Source organism: Thunnus thynnus, chromosome 2 (genome assembly GCF_963924715.1).
Source record: "Thunnus thynnus chromosome 2, fThuThy2.1, whole genome shotgun sequence".
In the NCBI taxonomy this organism is placed as follows: Eukaryota; Metazoa; Chordata; class Actinopteri; order Scombriformes; family Scombridae; genus Thunnus; species Thunnus thynnus.
Genome location: NC_089518.1, coordinates 5234407 through 5257271, shown reverse-complemented (window position 1 = coordinate 5257271; position 22865 = coordinate 5234407). Strand labels below are relative to the sequence as shown.

Below are 22865 nucleotides of genomic sequence, written 5' to 3'. Positions count from 1 at the left end.
ACAATGGCAGTATTGTGAAGTGGTAATTTGAAAATGGAAAGTGAAAATGAAAAACCTGATATGGAAAAACCTCAGTGGAAATGATTCAATAAAATACTTAAATAGTAGAGCTTATACTGACATTTATCCTGAAAATGTAAAACAAAACTTCATGCTAACAGACTAAAAGTTACTAGCTTAATGAACAACAGCATTATAGGATGCTAACACTGTAAATTAACAATTGTTAATGACTTGTTAACTGTTAGTGTATTAGCATGTTAAGTTCAAAGCTCAAACTGTTGAATTTCAAGTGTGTCATGGACACAATTTGGACATTATTTTCTATAATATTTCCTGGAAAATGCAGTTTTCAAGTTGGACATATTTCATGACAGTGAACAAACACACTTATAGCAAACTGTTTTTGCAAGACATATTTTACTTAGTGTAATTAAACACATGTAAAAACAGGAGTCAATTGAATGACATAGACACTACATACTAAGTAAATAATAGGACACACTACACAAAGTAAGCTGCTAAAGCAGCCATTTTGTCTTTAGGTTTTTTAGGATTGCCTCGACGTCCCCTGCCTCGCCCCCGTCCTCCTCGTCTTGCACCCCCACCCCGGTGCATGGGGTGCCTCATGGTGGCATGTTTAAGCTCCACAAGATCCTGGAAGACTGGATCACAGAAAACACAGCCAGTGTGTTGCGTCTCACCGGCAGGAAGTGGGGTGCGAGTCTTGTTGAAATCCACTGCAACCAGAGAGGCGTCACAGGCGTCACAGCTCTCCTGAGCAACCTGAGGAAAGAGAGAAGAACGTTATAGAGGCTGCATAAAGAGAGATCGCCAGAGTTGAAATGATAAAACCTTCAGGAAAACACAAGTCATACACAGAAAGATGGTGAACTAATGACCTAAATTCAAATCACTCCACAATTGATCTTTTGTCATACATGCTGTCTCTCAGATTTGTGCTATAAGAAAGAGAATACCATTGAGTGCATTTCTTTGTTGTGTCTTCAGATAGCTGAAACATGGCCGAAACAAAAAAGAAACTGCAACTTTATCAAACAAGTCTCAGGACTTCTGGGGCTAGGTGTTTTAATCTATTACAATACTTTATATTTTATAAGATCATCATATGTTTGAACTGTGTGTAAAATCTTCATTTGTAAAGGGACTACTAACTATAGCTGTATATGCTGTAGGTACTGTATTATAGAAGTACCGTATCTCACATTCATCACAGAGTAACCAAGCCGGCACTGTCTCATAGCTCTAAGAAGTCAGAACAATCAAAAATGATCACTGCTACATTAGGTTTTTTTTTTAGGTTTTTTTTACTTGTTATTGACAATTCCTATGAAAAGACCCAAACTAACAATGAATTTACCCTACTTACAAGTATTGTCTATGTTGCCAGAGCTCAAGTTAACCCCTCCTCCCCATCACCACCATGACCTCCATGATATCCATCAACCACCACCAGTGTATATAATTAACTTATTAGTACTTCATCTCTGGTTGATTAATATGAAATGTTTGATGCTACTCAAATGTTTGGGTGGAATGAAAACTTGCAGACTCTTGGATATTAAGGTCACTATGTGTTTGTTGTTCCATGCCTGTAAAGCATCATATAGGCCATGTATGAGATACTGGGCCTTATAAATAAGATAATGTCAACACAGGGCATTGTGTTGATGTAGGGCCGTTTTCTTACCTGCACTCTATGTGCATGTTCAAAGAAGTGCACCACCACGTTGCATTTATTACACGCCATCCTCCATTTTGGTCCAGAGGTGGGATCCAGCACCAAAACCCCACTATCACACTCCACACACTGTCCAATGCCCAAAGAATTGAGAGAGTGCTGGCAGGACGGATGGGTACATTCGTTGCATCCCATACCTGGAAAAACAGACATGAAGTAAAAGGAGTTGAGCGTAATCATGAAGATAGATATATCTCATGGCGAGCCATTTGTACGATGAAGAACAGAGCATTATCTAGTACTCTAAAAAAAAAAAGGCTCCAGCTACTCTCAGAAATGAATACAACACTTTTCTAAATATCTGGCAACTCTGTTTGACCTATATGGACACCTTGCCAACACCTCTATCAGATTTGATATAAAAATGTTATCAGAATTGATGCACCATTGGTCATCTATGAATAAGTCAGGATTGTTTACATTGTCTCTCTTTATTCTGTTTTATTTATTTTTTACTACTTTTACTAGCCACTCATTTTGAGTAAGCCATGTTTGTGTATGTATTTTGCATGTCTTATTATATCTAAAATTTGAATATTAAAAAAAAAAAGGCTCCAGCTCATTAATCACTATCCAAACACAAGAGTTAAGGTGTTGTCTTACCTTTCTTCATGTCCCGGAAAGGCGGGTTGCTGAAGCAGTAGGGGCACAGGGGGTAACTCTTGCCCCGGGCCCCAGACGTCCACAGCACCAGCTCAAAGTCATCCAGCGGACAGCGGAGCTCCTTGTACAGCTTGATGGCTCCGTTCTGGGGAAGACTGTACGTCTCGTCACAGTGGGAGCAGTGGAGTCTGCTGGGTTTGGCCTGCAGATACACATTAGGATCAGTGACGTGATGTCAGGATTATTCACTTTCATCGAGTTTAAATCTTCAATTTTTAAAGTGTACTTGTGGTCACTCTATTTATTTGTACTTTAATACACTATGTGCACTGAATTAGATTGATACTTTTTACCAGTTATACTGTTACTGATATCATCTTGTACATCATTAGGGCCCTTTCTACTACAGGAACTTAATGACCTGTAACCTGGGGCCTCCCATAACCTGAACATGTGAGAACCCGTAAGCTCTTCTTTCTAGCTTCTGTCTTGTGTTTCCACTGTGGACATTTTGGATATACAGTAAGTCAATGAAAAGGCAACACTACAGCAAACAATGTCACTGTCAAGCACTGTTTGGTAGGCAAGTACAGTCATACAACAGACAACGACGGATTAAGTGTAGCTAATATTCTTTCATGTTTATAACTAATGACCCTTTAAACATCAGCATCATTCATTTAATGGCAGTAGGAGGTGGACAGCATGGATCCATCCCATCAAACCAACATGCTGCTTGAGTCTCTCCTGAATCACAAGACATTGAGGTGATGCAGAAGAATCTGCTGGAGAGCATACTGCAAAAAATTAAATATAGCTTATTTGCTACTTAGTGGGAAAAAAATGTTTACTTCTGAAAATGTTACATGTTTTTGAAAATACTAGTGCAAAGGAAATGTAGTTAAAGTGGCCGTATTATGAAAAACTCACTTTTTCAGTGATTGTGTGTATATATGTGGCTACTAACACACAAGCTGTGAAATAAGACCCAGTCAGTTTGGTGTGGGCTGGCTTGCTCTGTACTCTTGTGATTTAAGCCGTTCAGATTTGATGCCCCTTCTTACATCACTACGGGCTTCACCCCCCATCCATGTCTCTATCTGAGTCTCCACTCACTTAACTTCCTGAGGTCCACCATGTTTTTCTCACATGCACCGGCCAGGGCCCGACTAAACTAAGCAAAGCTAAGCTAAACTAAGCTAAGCTAAGGGTGAAAAATCTGCACACATTTATTTTGGGTTCATTCAGGCTGAGCTTCAGTAACATGATGGTTCCTGCTGTTGTTCGCTGGCTGTGAAGGCTGCTGTGGTGCATCAATATATCCATGTTCTCATTTATAAGGCATTATGGGTTATCCATCTTAAATGAACTCTTAAACACAAAGAAGAGCGCAAAAAGTGAAGGGATCTGCATACTTTCCAAAGAAAAGAAAATTCATCTGACAAAGTTCCCTGAAAAACTGTAATGAGGTGAAACAGACCAAACGTATATCCTCATTGTACACGGAGCAATACAAACACGTGAGTTCCTAATCTTACATCACACACGACCCACTACACATATATTCAGATGCAATGGCAATGACCAAAATATCTGCAGCCTAATGATTCATTCATGAATTTCAAAGTGCTTCTGTCGTCAGATGGAAATGCTAATGAAGGGGACATGTCAGCATTTGCATTTTAAAGCTGAACTCTGAAGGCCGCACATCAAGTCAACCAGAAGGGAACATAAAAGGTGACTTGATCATTTCAAAGTAAAAACCTGTTGTTAATATCTGTAACGACACAAAGCAACAACACCTGTAAAAAAAAGTGTTTGAGGGTGAGCTAAACAAGCACAAACTGATGATAATGTTTATGCAAGACGTCAATAAGGTTGCTGATCATCTATTGGCTGAGACTGCAAGATACCAAATCTCGCTCTCCAAGCTTTTGGAAGACGAATGCGAGCAAAATATATATCAAAAGTTACAACTTCAAGACACCCTTTATCCTTTTACCCCTCCCTGCTGGGATTTTCAGCAACATAACAACATGCCAAATTATATTCTCAAACAGTAATCACTAAAATCACATTGGATCCTCTTCGGTGTGGGTTTTGGGTCAGGTTCAGGCCGTTTTGTTGCAAAAAACTAAAGATGAACCTACATACTCAAACAATGTCCAGACCTCATTAGTGCTATCAAGCTAAATGGTCCAGCTTTGAAAAGTAGTCATTTATTACAGTCATTTTCTTATCATGGTCATTTACTTTTCATGCTAAAATGGCTGCTTTAAGTCTAAAAGTGAAGCAAAATATGTTCTAAAATATCATTTTTTGAGTATGTCAGTGAAGCTGAATTACACTGAACCACCTTCAAATACTATTTTAAGAAGAACTGTAGTTCAACTAAGAATATTACCACATAATCTCCTGTATATATATCGTAAAAGGTCATCCGAAAAGTTTGATCAATTATCTGCAGTTCTCTGTTTGAACTCAAACTTCATAGTCAATAGTTGACAGATATAACTTCCCAGAAAGTAATAATTTAAAAAACCTTAAACCTTAATTCCTACTGGATGCAGAAGGAAGCTGATCAATATATCTGTTCCTTCATTTCTCTGTAAGATAACAGAATTAACCCATAGTTGGTGATGGAAACAAAGATAAATACATTATTTTAAGAAAATACATAGCTCACTTCCTGTCATATTATACAAAACCGAATAATAATATATAATAAAATCAATTAGTGGAGATGAATTTTGTCAGAGTGGGAGACATGACCGTGATTCATTCTTTTTGTCTTTCACGTCATTCAGGCTTTCAGCTGCTGGATGCTGAGTTGCTTCACTAAGTGGACTCATTCATTCTAGACTGGTCATGGTCAGCTCATGATGGTTAAAGATGCGTGGAAACGGAAGAGCGGTTGATCAACGGTACTTCTGACTGTGCTGACCTGGATGTACTTCATGAAGCGGTGGCACTTGCCACAACGAGACAGGGGCTTCCCGGTGGCAGCGATGGGGGAAAAGGAGACTTCCATCAACTCATCCATGCCTGTAAAACACAATAGAGAGTTACTGTCTTCTGGACTTGAACATGTCGAAATGATATTTCCTTTAAAACTTCAACTCTGTATCTCCTCTTGAATGCACTTCCACCTTCAAATCACTGCACACTGTCCTGTCATGTAGCCCCTGCTTTGGTTAAAAATTGAAAAGGAGATGCTTTATTTATTTATGATTTAAGCTGTTGCAATACACTCAGGTCAGTCAGTCTATGTCCTTCCATAAGTCAGTCTTAGAATCAACAAGGGAAAGCTTGAAAATGGTACACGGACCAAGATTTGAATAGCTTCAGGACGGACCATTCTGCTGCTACCAGCAGTTTAACGTACGGTTCTTATGTTTGAAAGACCTATACAACGACGGTCACATGGTTAATTTTGATTATTTAAAACAAAATTATGTAATCTGGTAAACTCAGATTTCTATCCCACTTACTAAAATCCAGCAAGGTCAAAGTCTTAATTAAATATGCGTCTGAAAAAGACAATGGAGAAGATACCAAAGAGCAAAGTAAAGTCTATCATGTTGGCGTACCTCTGCTGGATATAATTAATCAATTATACATAAAATACATTAAAAGGACAAGCTCACATTAAGAAATCAAGATTTATGTTGGCGCTGTCATAACCAGGTTGGAACCATGGTGCACATGCCATATATCTGAAATCTTTTGTAAATGAGTTGTTTATCATTGTAAGACGATGAAAACCATTAACACCTCCATCATTTGAACAGCGGATAGAACTCCAACATAGCAAGTTATACCTAAGTTTTATTTAGACTCTCAGTGGTGAATTCACAAAGAATGTATTGTGGCCACTGATAGCACCAGGATGAAGCTGAGTGCAATTTCCACTGTTTTGCGTCTGAGTGCAATTATGCATATGGCAAAGTATACATTTTGCCTTTGTGCTAAGAACACAGTAGGAGGGACAATGGAAAAGAGAAAGAGAAAAATTTAATTTTCAGACCATGAGCTACAAGTCCTGAACAGTCCTGTCTTCTGGTGACCACATTAACAACAGATAGTGACTGCACTCATAGTACCTGTCTAATAAAATCTTGTTCTAAGCAATGTTTATATTTCAGTTGTGACTGAATTGTTACAGCCCATCTTCTCTGGGATAAACATAATGTTCAGGCCCTTGAAAGAGCTTATCTCACAGTCCTTCTCTGGGTGCAGCAAACTTACTGGTGATGGAATCCACAAAATAGTGAAACTTCCTCTTGAAGATATCCAGTGCATGCTGCAGGACCTGCTGGAAGTTGGCTTTACCCTGTGCGATAAGGTTAAGCTGCTTCTCAACAGCGCTGCGAATGGTGGGCAGCACCAGCTCTGCATCTGCAACACACACACAGACTCAAGCATTAGTAGTTTGACTGTAATAAAGTTACTCAGAAATTTTAATTGTGAAATGTGGCTGATGCATTTTAATGAGCTGGACCATTCTCACTGGTCCCTATCTAAAGGGACTGGTTATAAAGGACTATTTGCAATAAGAGTGTGCTACGATTATTTAGCATGTTCTAGAAATATGCACAAATCCATTATAAATGTAAGATAATGCGCAATAATATGAGGCAAATGACCTGTTTTGTAGTAGCCATGTACCAGGACAATGCCCAGGTTGGTTGGCTTCAACTTGCGTCCATTCTCTACTGTCACATAGTTCCTCTGGCAGATGTTGTTGATGTGGACGGGGATACTGGCATCAGTACCTGGAGAACAGAGGAAAGAAGACATGAAACATGAAGCTACATCTTGAGGTAACACTATGCACACGGTGTTTCTTCTAGTTAGAAGATATAAACAGCCATTGTGTCCAGCAGGCAGCGCTGAGGTATACCGATGCCATGTTTCTCCATGAGAGTGATGAGCTCGGCCTCGGTCAGGTAGTCCGGGGGGCTGGTCTGCTTTTCCACTAGCTTGATCTCGTCTACGGTGAAAGTGTCTCCACGTTCACAAACTGGCATAGCCTCTTCCAGAGGGATGCCCTGCCACGGCATCACCTCTGTGTAACCTGGGAACGGAATAAACATTTAGCCAGGTCGTTACAACGACACGGACGGACAAGTTCTCAAACCACCTCAAGAAACTTTTGCAAAGGAATTTTCATTGGCTCAAAAGTTTATATAAATACTGTAAATGTCTGTAGAAGACTGTGAATTAAAGAAGTTTACATCACACCCACCCAGAGATGGCCCAAGCCTCAATCTTTGCAGGCAATCCCTTACAAGCAAATCAGCTGTAACAACTGAGATGCTGGCAGTTAAACATATGACAAATCAATCATTGCTATCAACCAAGTAGATTAAAAAGAGCTTAACTCAACTCACAGTAACCTGAGCTCTTGGAAGCTTTTCTTGAGACTGAGATCCGACTTTCAAACTACTTCCTATAATTCTCGCTGTGCTACAAATGTGCAGAGTGCCAACTGCAGCTTGGCCCTCCAGAAGCCAGCTGAAGGTGTGTCCAATAGGCTTTACCTGGTGATATCAGGGTTTTGCCACTACATGAGAAGGCCTCGCTGCCAATGCTGAAGTCAATGGTGGTCTGTAGGTACTTGCAGTCCTGACTGACAGTGGCGATGAAATGCCGTGTGATGTACTCGTATAGCCGCCAGCCATCACTTCCTGTGTAAAAAGCAGAAGAGGAAGAACCTGGGTTGGAAGCTGAATATGGAGAGGTCTGTGTAAAATTCTAATACAAATACTGTCATGTGTGTCCCAGTGGCCTGCAGGGAGACAAAAATAACTGATTTCTTGTTGCCCCCTCTTGCTGATTCCAAGTGAGTATAAGTACCTGTGTGATGGGGGCACAAGAAAGAAAACTAAAAATCTAATTCCACACCCAAGGTCTATTCAATCTAAGTTGATCTGTTTTATAATATATACAGGTTTCAGTACAGAAAAACTGCAATCAATGCTTGGTGGTTTTAACAAACAGATTAAAACACAAGTCACAAACTTGGAAGTGATTTTAGACTCCAATTTAAATTGTAATTCTCCTTTTTTCATGTCAGAAATATGTCCAAAGTCAGACCTTTTTGAACTCAGAAAGATGCTGAAATGCTTATTCACACTTGTATTCGTAGCCATTTAGACTATTGCAGTTCCCTTTTTACTGGATTACCTAAAAACTCTATGAGAAAGCTACAGTTGGGTCAGAATGCTGCAGCCAGAGTCTTAACTAAAACACTGTACTGGCTACCTGTATCTTTCAGAAATGATTCTAAAAGGTCTTTTACTTGTTTATAAAGCTTTAAATAACCTTGCTCGTCCTCCATACATCAGAGATCTTTCATTGTAAGGTCCTCCACCGCTTTTCTTTTCAATGTTTTTCATGTGTCTGATAAAAGTACCAATGAGGCTGCCTTCTGGATATCAGAACGGAAAGCTATCTCTGTGTTTTTAAAAGGAAATTAAACACCTATCTCTCTTATCTGGCTTTTCATTTGCAGTAATGTTTTAGCCTTGTTTTTCAGTTTTAATCGTTGTTTTTAATATTATTTTTATCCATGGTGTTTGACTTATTTTATTGGCTTTTATTTATCTATTTTCAACATTGTATTGTTTAATTGTAGTAATTTAGTCTTACAACATTTTATTTGTTGTACAGTTTTTTATGTTCGTTTAATCGTGCTATGGGCTGCATGTTTGTATGAAAGGTGCTATACAAATAAAGTTAAGTTGAGTTGTCCTGTTGAAGTCCTCCAATCCAAAGACTGTTGATATTCTATATTTACATTCTGCTTCCTGTTAATATCAAACAATTCTGAAATCAATGAATGACTGTTCATTCGAAAAAAAAACAATGGCTAAATGGCTGAAGAGGTTAGCGCAGATGCTGCTATAGCGTCAGTTATATCAGAACTGGAGAGTATTTCTACAACTACCTAGCTAACTACACTGACTTGCTTGCTAGCTTGCAAAGTTCCTCAGATTGCAGCTTGTTGTTGTGTTTTCTCTTCAGCGCTCTCATTGATCTGATTGGCTGAAGTTAGCCGTGATAGACATGTGATAGACAGACGGTTCATCCAATCGCCTGCCAAGTATTTTTTGAACGTGCCCGCCCTTTTCCAAACAGTTTCCAAGGACGACTTCTCAGATGGTTCTGTGTAACAAACCATCTGGCGCGTTAGGTTACCTTGATACAAGACTGACTAATTAGCTGTATGACCCACCCAGTTCTCCTTCTGAGGCTGCACGCATAGGAGTGATAGGAGGATGGTCTCCAGCATCAGTTCCTTTCCTGGGTCGGTTTATTCCATCTGAAAGCAGAGCCTTCACCTGATGGAGAGGGAAAACATTTATGTTCATCTACATTCAAGCATCATACTCTTCCTGTCTGTCTATGAGCAGAAACACAATGAATCTACTTTTGTATGCATGTACTGCTGGCGCTTGAATGAATCAGGCCCTTCATCTGTTTGTGTATCCTCGGCCCCATGGTGGCCCTCACCTCCGCTGCCCAGATGGGATTGTTGGCCTGCTGCTTCAGTGTTCCCTTCAGGTCAAAGTTTTCTGGATAGTGGGTCGTCTCTGTACGTGGGTAGCTGATGTAGCCCTGTGTATACAGGCGCTCTGCAATCTGCATGGTGTGCTGGGGACCCATGCCTGAGACATTGAAAACATCACAATCATTCATTTCTTTCATCCCCAACAAACTGCTAAAAACGACAGTGACTAGCTGTTTTAGGAGATTACTAAAAAAAACCCAAAACAAAACGATATATTTGAGCTGTTTTTAAAGATTGATGTAATCATAAGACCCAATGAGCTTGAAGCTGAGAGTCACAGACAGGCTAGGGAAGTCAGAAAGTACTGAGAGACGAACTAAGATATTGTTGTCTTGGGTCTGCATGTGGAATTAGTTGACAATAAGAAAATATAGAATAACACCAGCATTAATGCATTAATGATGAACATCACAAACTGATTCCATTCCTAAATTCCCACATATTCCCTCTCATTAATTCCATCATTAAGAGGAGGACTAAGGGGAAAATGACAAGAAATGTAGAGATGCTTATGTGAATGTGAACGTACCGAGGGCAGAGCTGGCCACTCTCAACATCTCCACTGTGTTCAAAGCCTGAGGCCTCTGCTTGCTCTTCTCTTTCTTACTCACTGACTCCACCTGTATTAAAAGGAAGGATTACACAGTTTATATTAGACGTCCACTACGATGACTCGGGTCAATCCATCAGGTAGTGGAAGAAGACACACTGATGGAGACTCTCTTGTCAATGATTGACAGTTTAAATTGCCCTAATCTAGTCTATAGTATCAAAATGTACTAAATCTTCATCAGGATTTTTGAGTCCAATGCTGATATTTTAGAGTTTACAAAAAATCTGATGACAATATATTTGGCTGATTTTGGATAATTTTTTATGGGGTCTGTGTTGAGCTTAAACTTATCATTTGTGTTCTGACATTTCTTAATCATCCTAATCATCATTTTCTTAATCAAATTTAAAGGCAGGAATCTCTGTCTGTCTGTCTGTATTTATGTATGTATGTATGTCTTTTGCATATCTCAAGAACCGTTCGTCCGATCGACCTCACATTTGGCAGGTGTATCGCTGAGGACCCAAGGACATGCAGTGTCGATGGACACATGACACATTTAATATTAATAAACTTTGAATAAGTACACAAACAGCAATTCCTTATTGTTTTAATTGATATGTTTGTCAATTGATACATATATATATGGTTCTCGAGAAATAATAAGTGATTGGCCTGTTCTGAAGAGGCATGTTTTGAACAAGCACTGTACCAGTTATCAGTAATGATGTGTTGTGCGTATGTATGTTGTGATGGTGTTTTCTTATCTCAAATACCCAGTATTAGTCCAGCTATACTTTCCATATTTGCAACCTACTGTAAAAACTTACTGTAGACATGTTATGTTATTAAATAATCATTACAGTCAAATACATTCTAATACACAGAATATACTGGACATAGTGAGGTTTGAGCTCTTACCTTAGCCTCCCTGGATGTTTTGGCCAGGTTGACGAACATCTGACCCACCTCTCTGTCGAAGACCCTTACCCTGTTCCAGTCCAGCGTCAGTGGGCTGTCCTTTCCTTTGAACACCTGATCATAACACAGCATGTCTGTCAGTTTACCATTGAAGGATGAGATCATTGATACTTTGTCAGGGGGAGAGGCTCTGGGGATCTACCTTTGCCTGGAGGACCCAGTAAGTCTCTGGTTTGAAGGACTGGATCTTGTCATGGCGTTCTACACAGAAGCCCAGCGTCGGGGTCTGGCATGGTCCAAATGAGATCAAAGAGGAGTCCAGATTGCCGTATTTGCCCTGGAAATATTTGGTCTGGAACCTAAAATATATTTAATCGGCAGAAGACAAGCATATTAGCATGCTATCACGTGACATTCAAAACCTAAGATTAGCTGTAATCAAACTAGTGGTCCGCGTGAACACAGCATTTGCTGCAATTTAGATTTTTTACATGTAGTTCTAACTACATAAACCTAAAGCTTGAGATGAGAGTGCAATCACATTCATTTTAGATTCAATTAATTCCAGGCAAAGAAGTTTGTACTGCTCGTTTCCCTGACAGGAATTCAGTCAAAACTAGACTAAAACAACATATGATGGAGAGATCCAAAGAAAAACATACTTGGTGTAGGACAAGACTAAATACTTGCACAGAAATGGGTCAGAAATGACTGAGCAACCGAGCCCTGCTGCTATCAGGACAAACTTATGTGACAGAAAGCTACAGGTACGTAGCAGCTGTGTCTGGCAGCGTACCGGGTGAAGGCACAGCCGATGCGCAGATCCAGCTCCTGCCGTGCATCCACTGACAAGGCTTCATTGCGGTTGGGCTCTCCCAGGCGGTTCATGGCGTTCCAGATGTCAGTGTCAGTAATGGAGCTGAATTTGGCGCGGTAAACAGTCCGCTCCCTGCCGCCTCCCTTGTTCATCACTGGTTGGATGGCATCAAGGACCTGGGAGGCAACAGAAATAGTGAATGAGCATGTTAAAGACCCCTCCAGACATGTTGCAAGACATAAAAAATACCCCACTTTGAATAATAAATTGCGTCTGACAAACATCTCCTCCTTCTCCTGCATTGAAAAATCTGGAATTAATGAAGATGCAAATATTTTTCATTTTTTAAGTTGAACTGCTGGACACAAGATGTCTCTTTTTTCACAATAAGGTCCATTCTCAGTGTATGTACACTGGAGGTTTCAAGTTTCAAAAGTTGCATATTGAACCATAATTGGCATAAAACTTGTTGTGATGTCACAAATCATGCTCATAGGCACACCCCTTAAACTCAGATTTAACTTTCCACTTCCTGCAGATGAATGTGAAAACAAACTCTGCACATACATCATTCTACACAGTGAAGAGAAAAATATTTAGCTGAAGAAACAAGAAAAAAAAACAACACATTTTTGAGTGGAGGGAGACTTTCTTACAGTATTACACAGTATTGCTTTTAGTATGATCTAATTATTATTGACATAACAACAATAGATCAAATGAGTATGTGTAATGTGAAAGCTTTTGCTTGTGGTGACAAACCCACAGAGAATTATTGCCAACACTGTAGTTCCACTCAGCTCTAGAAAACATTTGAACCTCTTTCAGCTCATTGTTTGGCTTTTCAGCCCACAACTTTACCGTTTTGGTTCAGTCTCAGTGTTTACAGTGAAAAAGCTCTGATAAACCCATTGTACACTACCTGCCCTGCACCAAACAACATACACACGCAGTCATAGACTAGCTGGTGAACGTAGTAAAGCTTTTATTTTTCTCAGGACTTGATGGAGACCAAACCAGAGCTAACAGCGACTCACAGCCGCGGTCACATCCTGGATCTGGTTTGCTCTACTGGTCTTACAAGGCATCAACTGTCCTGTCTCAACCTCAGTATCTCTGACCACACGGCAATCACCATGGATACCGAGATCCCAATCCCGAAAGATAAACACAGAATATCCTTCCTCCTCTCCTTGGAGGAAGGATACAAACAACCACACCCTTCTCCTCTCCTCCCTCGACATCATGGTGCTGCCCTCTAATGGCTAAAGTCATATCTCACAGACAGTTCAGTAAAAACTTCATCAAAACTCACCTTTAAGACCTGCTTTCTTTGTGATTAATGTCCTGTGCTACCTTGTCTTTTTTCACTTGTTTAGTAGATTGTCTTTGAGTATCTTGAATAGCCCTCTGTAAATTCAGTGTATTATTCTTATTATTATTATTATTAAAGAGAGTGAATATTGGACTTACAGCCATTAGATGAACACAAACATGTAAATGAATACTAATGTAGCTCTTTGTCAGTTGGATGTGTACACATCCAGACAACTAGATAACAGATAGAAAACTGTTTGCTAATAAGTTTTTATTAAGTGTTAACATCTCAGTGTTGTTTTCAGCTGGTTGCTGGCCTCTAAGTGGCCAAAAAAAAAAAAATAAATAAATAAATCAATGAATGTAGCTTTAATGGTCAGTTCACAGAGATGACAAAACACATATTCTTTCATCTACCTCTAATAGTTTCTACAGCACCAGTCAAAAGTTTGGATAAACTTTCCCATTCACTTGAATAAGAAGTGTGTCCAAACCTTTGACTGGTACTGTATGCAGATAGTTTGTGTTTTATTTGTTCATTTTAAAATGAAATTTCTGTCTGAGTTGAACAGAGTTTCTTCTGTGGTGATCGCATCAAAGTATCTGAATTTGCTGTAGATGTCTAAAAGATGTTGCATCTCTCATCCGAAAAGCTCCATCAGTTTAAAATAAGAGAATGTTGATAGGAGGCAAAGTGTCATCTTAACTCTTATTACTATTACCTTCTTTAAGTTGTAAGAGAGCAAAGCCAAAGCATTTCATAACTAATAATCTCAGACATCACACAACATCAGGGTTTGAGAAAAACAGAATCAGCTTGGATTACCTCAAAACAGATGTTCTCGCCTTCTTTATCGCAGTCCAACCATAAAACCACATAGTCGCAGCCTCTGGCTTCAACCTGACATGACACCAGAAATTTGGGGTAAGTTTCAAAGATATAACACGTGACACGCTGACCTCCAGCTGTTTAGAAAGAATGCAGTCAGCTGAGTCGACCTCTAATTAATTGGGCATAAAACCTACCTGGAGGAACTTGACCATGTTGAGTTTAGGGTTGGCCTCCTTCTTCTCTGTGGGAGCTTTGCTAAAGAGCTCTGCAGGGTCCACCTTGTCCCAGTTGTTGTACTTACCTTGAAAAAAAAAAAAGGACCAGGTTGTTAAATACAAATTTCAAGGATTCTGCGTAGGGAGGAAGTGGGGGGGGGCTCAGGCTGACTGAGAGGTGTCAAATCTGCTGTAGAATAAGTTGAGTTTGTTTGCAAGTTGATAATTGTCCAAGTGTTGAGCGGTTTTTAAACACTGCAAAGAAACGCCATCAATGAAAGTCAGTAACAGGGTGAACGAGATGATACCCACCGATGAAATCCAGACTCATCACATGTCCACAAACAGAGGTCATCTTAAAGCGAACAGTTTGGCCCTGGAAGCTGCCGGTGTATTCATGCACTGAACACGCTCCATTGAGCCCCTTTCGACTTGTACAATTTCCTAAAGGCCGAGAAGAAGAGATGAGTGGTAATTAGTCAATTCAGTCATTTAAAGGTGCAGGATTTTATAAGGGAATTTAAAATATTTTAATATGTACCACAGATTAAATCAAATAGAATGAATTCAACAGAAGTGGTCGGTAACACATATGTTTAATATTCTTAAAACTCTCATGAAAAAGAGCCAAACCAACAATAAAGAGGACTGACTTTAATCTCACTGAAATGCAACTTTCCCTCAGAGCTTTGGTGTTCCAGAGTTCAAATATTTATCCAGTCATATTGCCAAAGCAAAGTAAACATGATTTGTACTAAGCATTTAACAAGATGTATCCTAAAGAAAAGTTTACAAAAAACTCAAAATATGGATCTTAAGTGCTCAAAAACTTTAATTCAATGAATTTTCTTTTTCTAAAACTAAGGCCTATACTTGGTTGCATGAGTCAGACGTGGAGTTTGGCGGGAGGTCAGGTCTCTTTTCCGGTGAGTGAGGGTCCTCCCTTTGTTACCTGGGCTCAATGCTACATGATGACGTCCTCTCTGATTAAAATGATTCTCTCAAGGTTAAATGCTAATGACAGGAACATGGACACACACACACCCACACGCCACTCCAGACTCATTGACATGGACAACCCAATCACCAATAACTCTACCAACCCAAATTATGCTCTCTCTCTCTCTCTCTTACACACACGACAGTAGAAATCCTGACAAGAACTGGGTGTATAAATAAAGGTTTCCAGTGTCTCCAAGACAAAGAAACAGAAGCTCCATCACTCCAGTCTCCTCTCATAAACTTGGAAGTCAGCCATGGAACAGCTCCTGGTAAGAAACCCTCCTTTCTACTGATGGATGATGATGTTTGAGGGATGTTTCTGGCATTACTTTGAACCCTACAGGGTGGAGAAGGTTGATTTTTTTTTTCTTATTTTGTTTTGGTTTATATATTCTGTAACATCTCCACATGTTGTTTCTTTGGTTAGAGTTTCTATCATTCTAATTCCAAAAGGTACATGATTTTTCCAGAACTTCCTTGACAGGTTTGAGGATTCAGCTTTTCACATTATTTACACAAATAGCCAAAATGCATTGTGAAGAAAAAATTATATATGGATATATTTAAAAAAAAACAAAACAAAACTGTTTTTGTACTACTTACATTACTTCTGCCTCTTGAAGTATTTCAATCTGCTTCAAATATGGATATATTGCACATTTTTCTAGAGAAATATTTTATTTATAATGTAAATTTAGGATTACAAAGAAACATCCAATTAGAAAATATATGTATTAGAATTCTAATAAAACAACAAACCTTTACTCAAGTCAAGCTATTTCACTGACCTTTCTGAGGGTCAACACCTAGACTGTCAATTATTCACAAAAATATCAGACAAATTAAAAACATAGGAAAATAACAGACATTGTGAGCTTCTTCACACATTTCAAGGTGGGACACAATAAAATGTGATGCTCACATATTGCTTGGATTGCCATATTAACACACGATGACTATTGATATGACTGACAGCATGACATATCAATAAGTTCACATGCCTCACATAAACACTGGGTGGAACGCTGGTGTTCAAAAGGGACTGATAGGGTTAGTTAAATCTGATCAGTTATGAAAGTGGCGATTAGAAGTCATACATTAATACCGAGAACTGTCTAAACTGCTGACTGAGAATGTTGTCCCTCTCCATGTTTAAACTACGGTTTGCTGGTCAACTGGGGTGTCAGGAAAACGCTACTCCGTCTTCATGAAGACATGAGTCTGATTTTATGTGGACAAAGATAAAGTCATACAGGGTTAGGGTGACAGGGTGAGATTATCTCGTCTCGTTTTTTGTTGCCTTTTCCCTTTATTTATTTCCCTCTGTTTATTGTGTTGTTATTACCGTTCCTGTGTTTTTCACTTACTGCTTGAATGTCAGTTGATACTTTTATAACACATCCATTAGATTTAGAATTGTTAAACTGTGCAACAACTGAATCATAGTTTTCTGTATGATGAAAAAAAAAGCTGCTAAATAAAAACATGATTGAACTAAATTCAAAAAGATATGATTCAAAGCAAGAAGTAACCAAATTCAGAATGTGACCAGAAATTTGAGGCCAGCTTTTGGTACAGACACATTTCAGTCTGATCAAAAAACATTGAAGACTACAAACATTAGCTAAGACTGGTCTTATTATTAGGGCTGTAGTCATCCAAAGAAAACCTTGGTCGACTGAAATCGTACATAATCTTCAACTAATCGATTAGTCGCAGGTGGGTTGGGGGGGGGGGGGGGTGATGTAACGGGACAGAGTGCACAGTGAACTCACATTTCTCCGTTTTGCCTCTTCAGGTTAGGCTAACCTATTGTTGCTAACTTTGGAGCAAACGGGGGTTGTTTTGAATACACCCCCGTTTTTACAGGTAATTTGTTAGTCTGTCCCTCCCGCCGCAGGAAATAATGGATTAATCCTGGAAGGCTACTGATGTAGCACTTTTCTTCTTGTGAAAGTAACACGGAGATTATTGGACCAATGAGAATTTAGTCAGACGAGAGCATATCGACCAACTAATCGACCAGTCGACCAGGAGCCTACAGCTTATTATAGTATTATTATAATATTAGATAGCTGCCATTCAGTATTATCTGCTGATGACTTGATGAAGGAGCCCAACATATCATGATAAATGCTAGAACACTGTGACTGGAGACACATTCTTCATTCAGTGTGGTCTGATCTGCAGTAACACAGCTGTGTTCATCTAACTGTGAGCCAGTGTCTCATTATGTCCACACATTTAAATTTGACACCTCATACCAGCTCTGTGAGAGGACACACACACACACACACACACACACACACACACACACACACACACACACTGGACGTCTCCAACTAACTGTCACAGAGAAATCTGTCCACACTAATACAATCCTGGTTTTTCTCTGTGTCCAGCTGCTGCGTGTCTTTCTGCTGTGCCTGCTGGCCCTCCACCAGTGCCTGGCCATGCCACTGGGCAGCCAGTGTGTGGATGAATCCTTCTGTACATACAACCTGCAGGACTACCACAGCCAGCTAGTCAACCTGCCCAGCCGCATCAACGAGCGCAGCATTGCCACCTGGAGCTATGTGTGAGTGCTGCCTCAGCATGCAGGAAATTTCAACAATATGATTATAGAAATAATAGTATTGATTATTGATTTTCAGTAGTAATTGTAATTAAACACTAACAAAATGACTTATTGAAGTTTTAGTTTGACACAGTTCTAATGTACATTACAGTAATACAATGGAACACAGTTCATTGCATCGAACATCAGTTTGACCTTTATAAGATTTACATTGCTGCTTTTTTGCAATATAAATTGATGTATCACGAAAATTATTATCAAAATTGTTGATTTGTTTTCATTCGTTTCAGCACTAGACTTTTACATGAAATTGAAAAAATCAGCTTTTGTCATATAGATAGTTCTCAGGAAGATATTCTATTAATATTGTGATATCGATTTCAACTATTATCACCCAACCATAATACAAACATACATATAATGAAGGAAATATGAGGATAAAAGACAAGACGGAAAAAGAAAGGAAAGAAAAACAGATCGTTCTGCTCTACAAAAGTAAAATTAGAAATACATACTAATGAATTAATAAATAACTATACTAATCTAGGATGGATTTCTATTTTTGGATTTCCTGTTTTCAAGTGACATGCAGGGGATCACATTCAACACGGTTGCATGTGAATACTGTAAATGACAATGTTTCATGTTTTGTTTGGTTTGTTTTGGTTTTTTAGCCATTAGTCATTACTGAAAAATGACTTCTCAAGCATCGCCATAATATTCACAGATTTGATGTTTGATAAGCATGGGATCTAAAGAGATCCTTCTGTATGACCGACACACAGTCATGGAACCATTCAGTGGACCAGATTGATTAAATAATTGGTGAGATGAAGGAATTCTATGACTGCCAGGGGATACAGGATATAGATCAGACATTTCTTTAGCAGAGGAAAGTTCTATAGCTATACATAAGGCTGCTTGTCGACCACATAAACTGTCAGAAAACAGACTAAACGCTGACTGAAAGCAACTCTGACCTGCTCCTCATCTCTCACCAGGGAGAACATCGACTTGAACCGTGTGCCTCAGGTCATCCATGAGGCCAGCTGCCACACCAGCCACTCCTGCAGAGGGCTGGACACGGCTTTCGGTCTGGAGACCATACCCGTGTCCCTGAAGATGCCTGTCCTCAAGAAGAACCCCAGCTGCTTCCCCACATCCAGCTACTCTCTGGAGTTTGAGCTCATCACCATAGCTTGTATATGTGCTATCTCCAGACACAGCTGAACAGGACTGACTGCTCCAATGTCAAACCAGGACCTTGGTGAACGTCAAGAACGCCATTTCATTCAGTTATATTGTTTTCCAGTAGACATTGAAAACGTCACCATTCAATACATGCCTGTTAAGAGCTCATCATAGTAATTAAAAACATTTTACATTAACTGCTATCCTTATTGTGTCCTTTTGTAGGCTTGTAACAGCCTGGTTGGGATCACGTTTTCTGGTTCACTCAAAACATACTAGAAAGTAATTACAGTTCGGTCTGAAAGAATAAAATTCAGTGAAATAAAGTCTTGTTTCAAGATTATGAGCATGCCGAATTTTATAGGCCTCTTATCAATTTGGTTAGATAAAAAATAACGGTCAGTGATGTGTTTAAACCCTTACCAACATGGAAGACTACATTTTTTAAAGTTATGTTTACGTTATGTCACCTTGACACAATACCGAGCCAGGTATTCAGGCACTGATGCTGTAGTTAGCTGACAGAGCTGATATAGTTGCTGTTAGTCAGTGGTCGTGTTAACTGTTGACTTTCAGCGGTATGTGTCAGTGTCTTGGTGAAAACACGAACAGAGCACGTAGGTGTCCTCGTAAAAGCCTAAAATTCTCTTAAATTGAATGTTCAATACGGTCTACATTCGTCAGGTCATTTTTGTTTTACATTATGTAAATTAAATGGTGTCACCTACAAGAAGCGTTCACATTTCTTCACTTATTTCATTGAATTTAATCATTTTCAATGTTAGCTTGTTGTTGCAGTAACGTTATCACAAAGATGGTCACAACTTAAACAGCAGGTAGGCTGCTGGTCACAACGGGTGGCTACACAGTTTACACAATATTTAATACTTTTAGTGTGAACACAATGACAAAGCAGGTTAATTTGTTGAATATGGGCCACTTCCCGATTGAAGGTAACAGTTTGAAATCCTAAGATAGGTAACTTAAAAGTTAGCGGTACTGCCAACTAATAGCGTAGTTAGTTTGTTTCCCACATTATAAGAAACGTTACGAGAGCTGAATGCTTCCTGCTGAGCACAGTTTAAGTGGCTTACATGTTTAGCGTAGATAATAAACACAGGTGAGAGTTAATTAAAGTAAAATTGTTGAGGCTTTTAAGAGGTAGTTCTGTTTAGTTTCTGTTCGTGTTTTCAACCGCGAACATGGTCACTGGTTAAACCGAAAGACTTCTGTTGTCCTTTAGTGCTAAATTCGTATATCAAATTGTGGCATATTAAGTGACCTGGCAATAATGTGCACCCACCTTTCGAGAGGATTTTGGCGATCGATTGAGCCAAGGAGGGTTTCTCTGCCACCATCAAAACAGTTCTCATTGTGAATGAAGTGCTGACGGATCTTCTATCAGCTCACACGCAGCTCAAAGTTACTGCTGTTTTCTAACTAACGTTAGTTCAAGCTTGAGCAATGGCTGCTGGCAATAACTACTCGTCTAGTGTTTTTTACACGCAACAAAATATTCATTTCACAAAATTGTTTGCTACCAAGCTAAAGTATGTTATGCGCTACGAGAGCGGCCATGACAGTTCAATTGATTCACTTCCGGTGTCAGTGAATACATTTTTGTGAATTTTCTCCGGTTGATTCTGTGTGTGCGATTCCCGACTTCACAGTTCATTCTCTCACATTATACGCATTCCTTGTTGCTCGACCCAGTGATGCATTGATTTGGCCTTCATGACCAAAGTAACTGCTTTTCTTATATTTGTTTTTACTGTCAATCAAAGTTCTTACTGTGTAGATTCTTACATGTAAAATATCGCACCCAAACATCAGTGTTTCACTTTTTTTTAGACTAACATTGTAATAAAGACTCAAAAAATGATAACTGGTGATAGACTGAAGTTTGTCAGGTGGTGGGGTGTTGGAGGGGATTTACATTTTCATTTCTAAATAGTGCACCAAGTACATTAATTTGCCCTATGGCGTTGTTTCATTTTAATAGTGTTTCATATGTAGGCCTGTTCACTATGAACAGGGATCAGAAAGGCCAGTGTAAACAGACTGTTGAAACCTTCACGTGAGTTAATCTAGCTATAGATAATTTATTTATTATTGCGCTAATGAGAAATGATTAAAAAAAAAAAAAAAAAAAAAAAAGTCCATTAGTCATACTGGCACAGTGTCTTAGACATTTGACAGCCTGGGGGGGTGAAGGGTGGGGGAACGTGCCATTTGTAGTCAACAGAGAACTACAACAGTGTCTACAATGTGGTTAAAGTGAGAAAACATGTAAATCATTTAAAATCATGAAAAACACGTAGTATCAAACTATAATAAATAAAGAAACAGGTTTATATTCTTAAACAACAACAACTGCTTTTCATAGAAGACAAAAATCATGAAGCATATATGCTAATACAGATATTTATACTGAATATTATAATAAGTATTATTTCACACTCTGTTATACAAACAGTATGACTAAGTAATACATTCCAATAAGCAGCTGCAATATGTTCAAGAGACTACAAGTGATCATGTGACCTCCACCAGCATATCTTTTCCTTCATGCACCTGTTAAACGGCTGCAGTAATTAGTGCTTGATAGTCCTGCAGAGAGAACTGGGAGGTGAAGAGAAAAGAATGAGTCCAAACCATCAGAAATCTATTACAGAAAGGACTATAAAATGATTTATTGTGGTCAGAGTTACAGACTATAACTCCACATTCTTCAAAAGAATTAAAACAAGTAATTATACAGATTATTATTATTATTATTTAAAGGTAGCAATAAAATAATGAATAATCTGTATAATACTTTGTTATCAGACACTACCCCCCAACTATGTAATATATTCCAATAAACACTGTATATGTTTTGTCCATCTCCACCTTCATGTTTCCATATAGATCAACTCTACAGAATATTAGACACTGCTTTTTTCTCTTTTTTTCAGTTGATATAAAAGATATTTCATCTCTTTTATGTATTTAAGTCCCACATTTTGAACTCATGTTTGACATTAATCCAACACAAAATCAAGACTTTGAGTGTCTCTTTGGTATTACTGTAAAAACAGTTTACCAGCATTACCAGTGTAATGGACCAACCTTCTGATCCCCAAGGCAGTTTGGGGCATTTGTCAATCACTTCACATTTTCACTCACTTTGGTCACATTTCTGACCGCAATATAATGCTTTATGTCAAATTTGTGTTTTCACATTTAATATTTTTCAATCAAACATCAGCCAAACAGAGAGAGGAGCTGATTTACTCATTTCCCAGTTCATCATATAGGCTCTGTTGTAGTCTGCAGAGATAATATGTTCTTATATTAATATATTGTTTCCACACTGTAAATACGTGTAGATGATCAGAAGCAGGTCATGTTTGAATGGTTTATATAGAGATCATAAAGTGAAATTTAGCCACCAGTCAAATGTTGAGTGGATAAATGATGGCCTTCATTTTCTCCTCCCTCCTTCCACCTTTCATT

The 22865-nt window shown here is 38.9% G+C and overlaps 2 protein-coding genes across 2 annotated transcripts; one reads left to right on the top strand and one right to left on the bottom strand.

Annotated features, from left to right (window-relative positions):
- Positions 1 to 401: 401 nt before the first annotated feature.
- Positions 402 to 20962, bottom strand: top3b (DNA topoisomerase III beta). The gene is made up of 18 exons (XM_067600446.1): positions 20671 to 20962; positions 14909 to 15040; positions 14576 to 14682; positions 14376 to 14450; positions 12212 to 12408; positions 11618 to 11774; positions 11416 to 11529; positions 10471 to 10561; positions 9884 to 10038; positions 9606 to 9711; positions 7909 to 8055; positions 7269 to 7442; positions 7012 to 7140; positions 6614 to 6763; positions 5310 to 5410; positions 2366 to 2567; positions 1712 to 1899; positions 402 to 786 (listed from the first exon to the last, which is right to left on the bottom strand). Exons 1-18 carry the CDS (start codon positions 20738 to 20740, stop codon positions 505 to 507), a joined length of 2577 nt encoding a protein of 858 aa, XP_067456547.1. The 5' UTR covers positions 20741 to 20962; the 3' UTR covers positions 402 to 504.
- LOC137200836 (uncharacterized) lies at positions 15478 to 19673 on the top strand. Its single transcript, XM_067615517.1, has 3 exons — positions 15478 to 15505; positions 17789 to 18176; positions 19178 to 19673. The coding sequence occupies exons 1-3, from the start codon at positions 15478 to 15480 to the stop codon at positions 19404 to 19406; spliced, it is 645 nt and encodes a 214-aa protein (XP_067471618.1). The 3' UTR covers positions 19407 to 19673.
- Positions 20963 to 22865: the final 1903 nt, after the last annotated feature.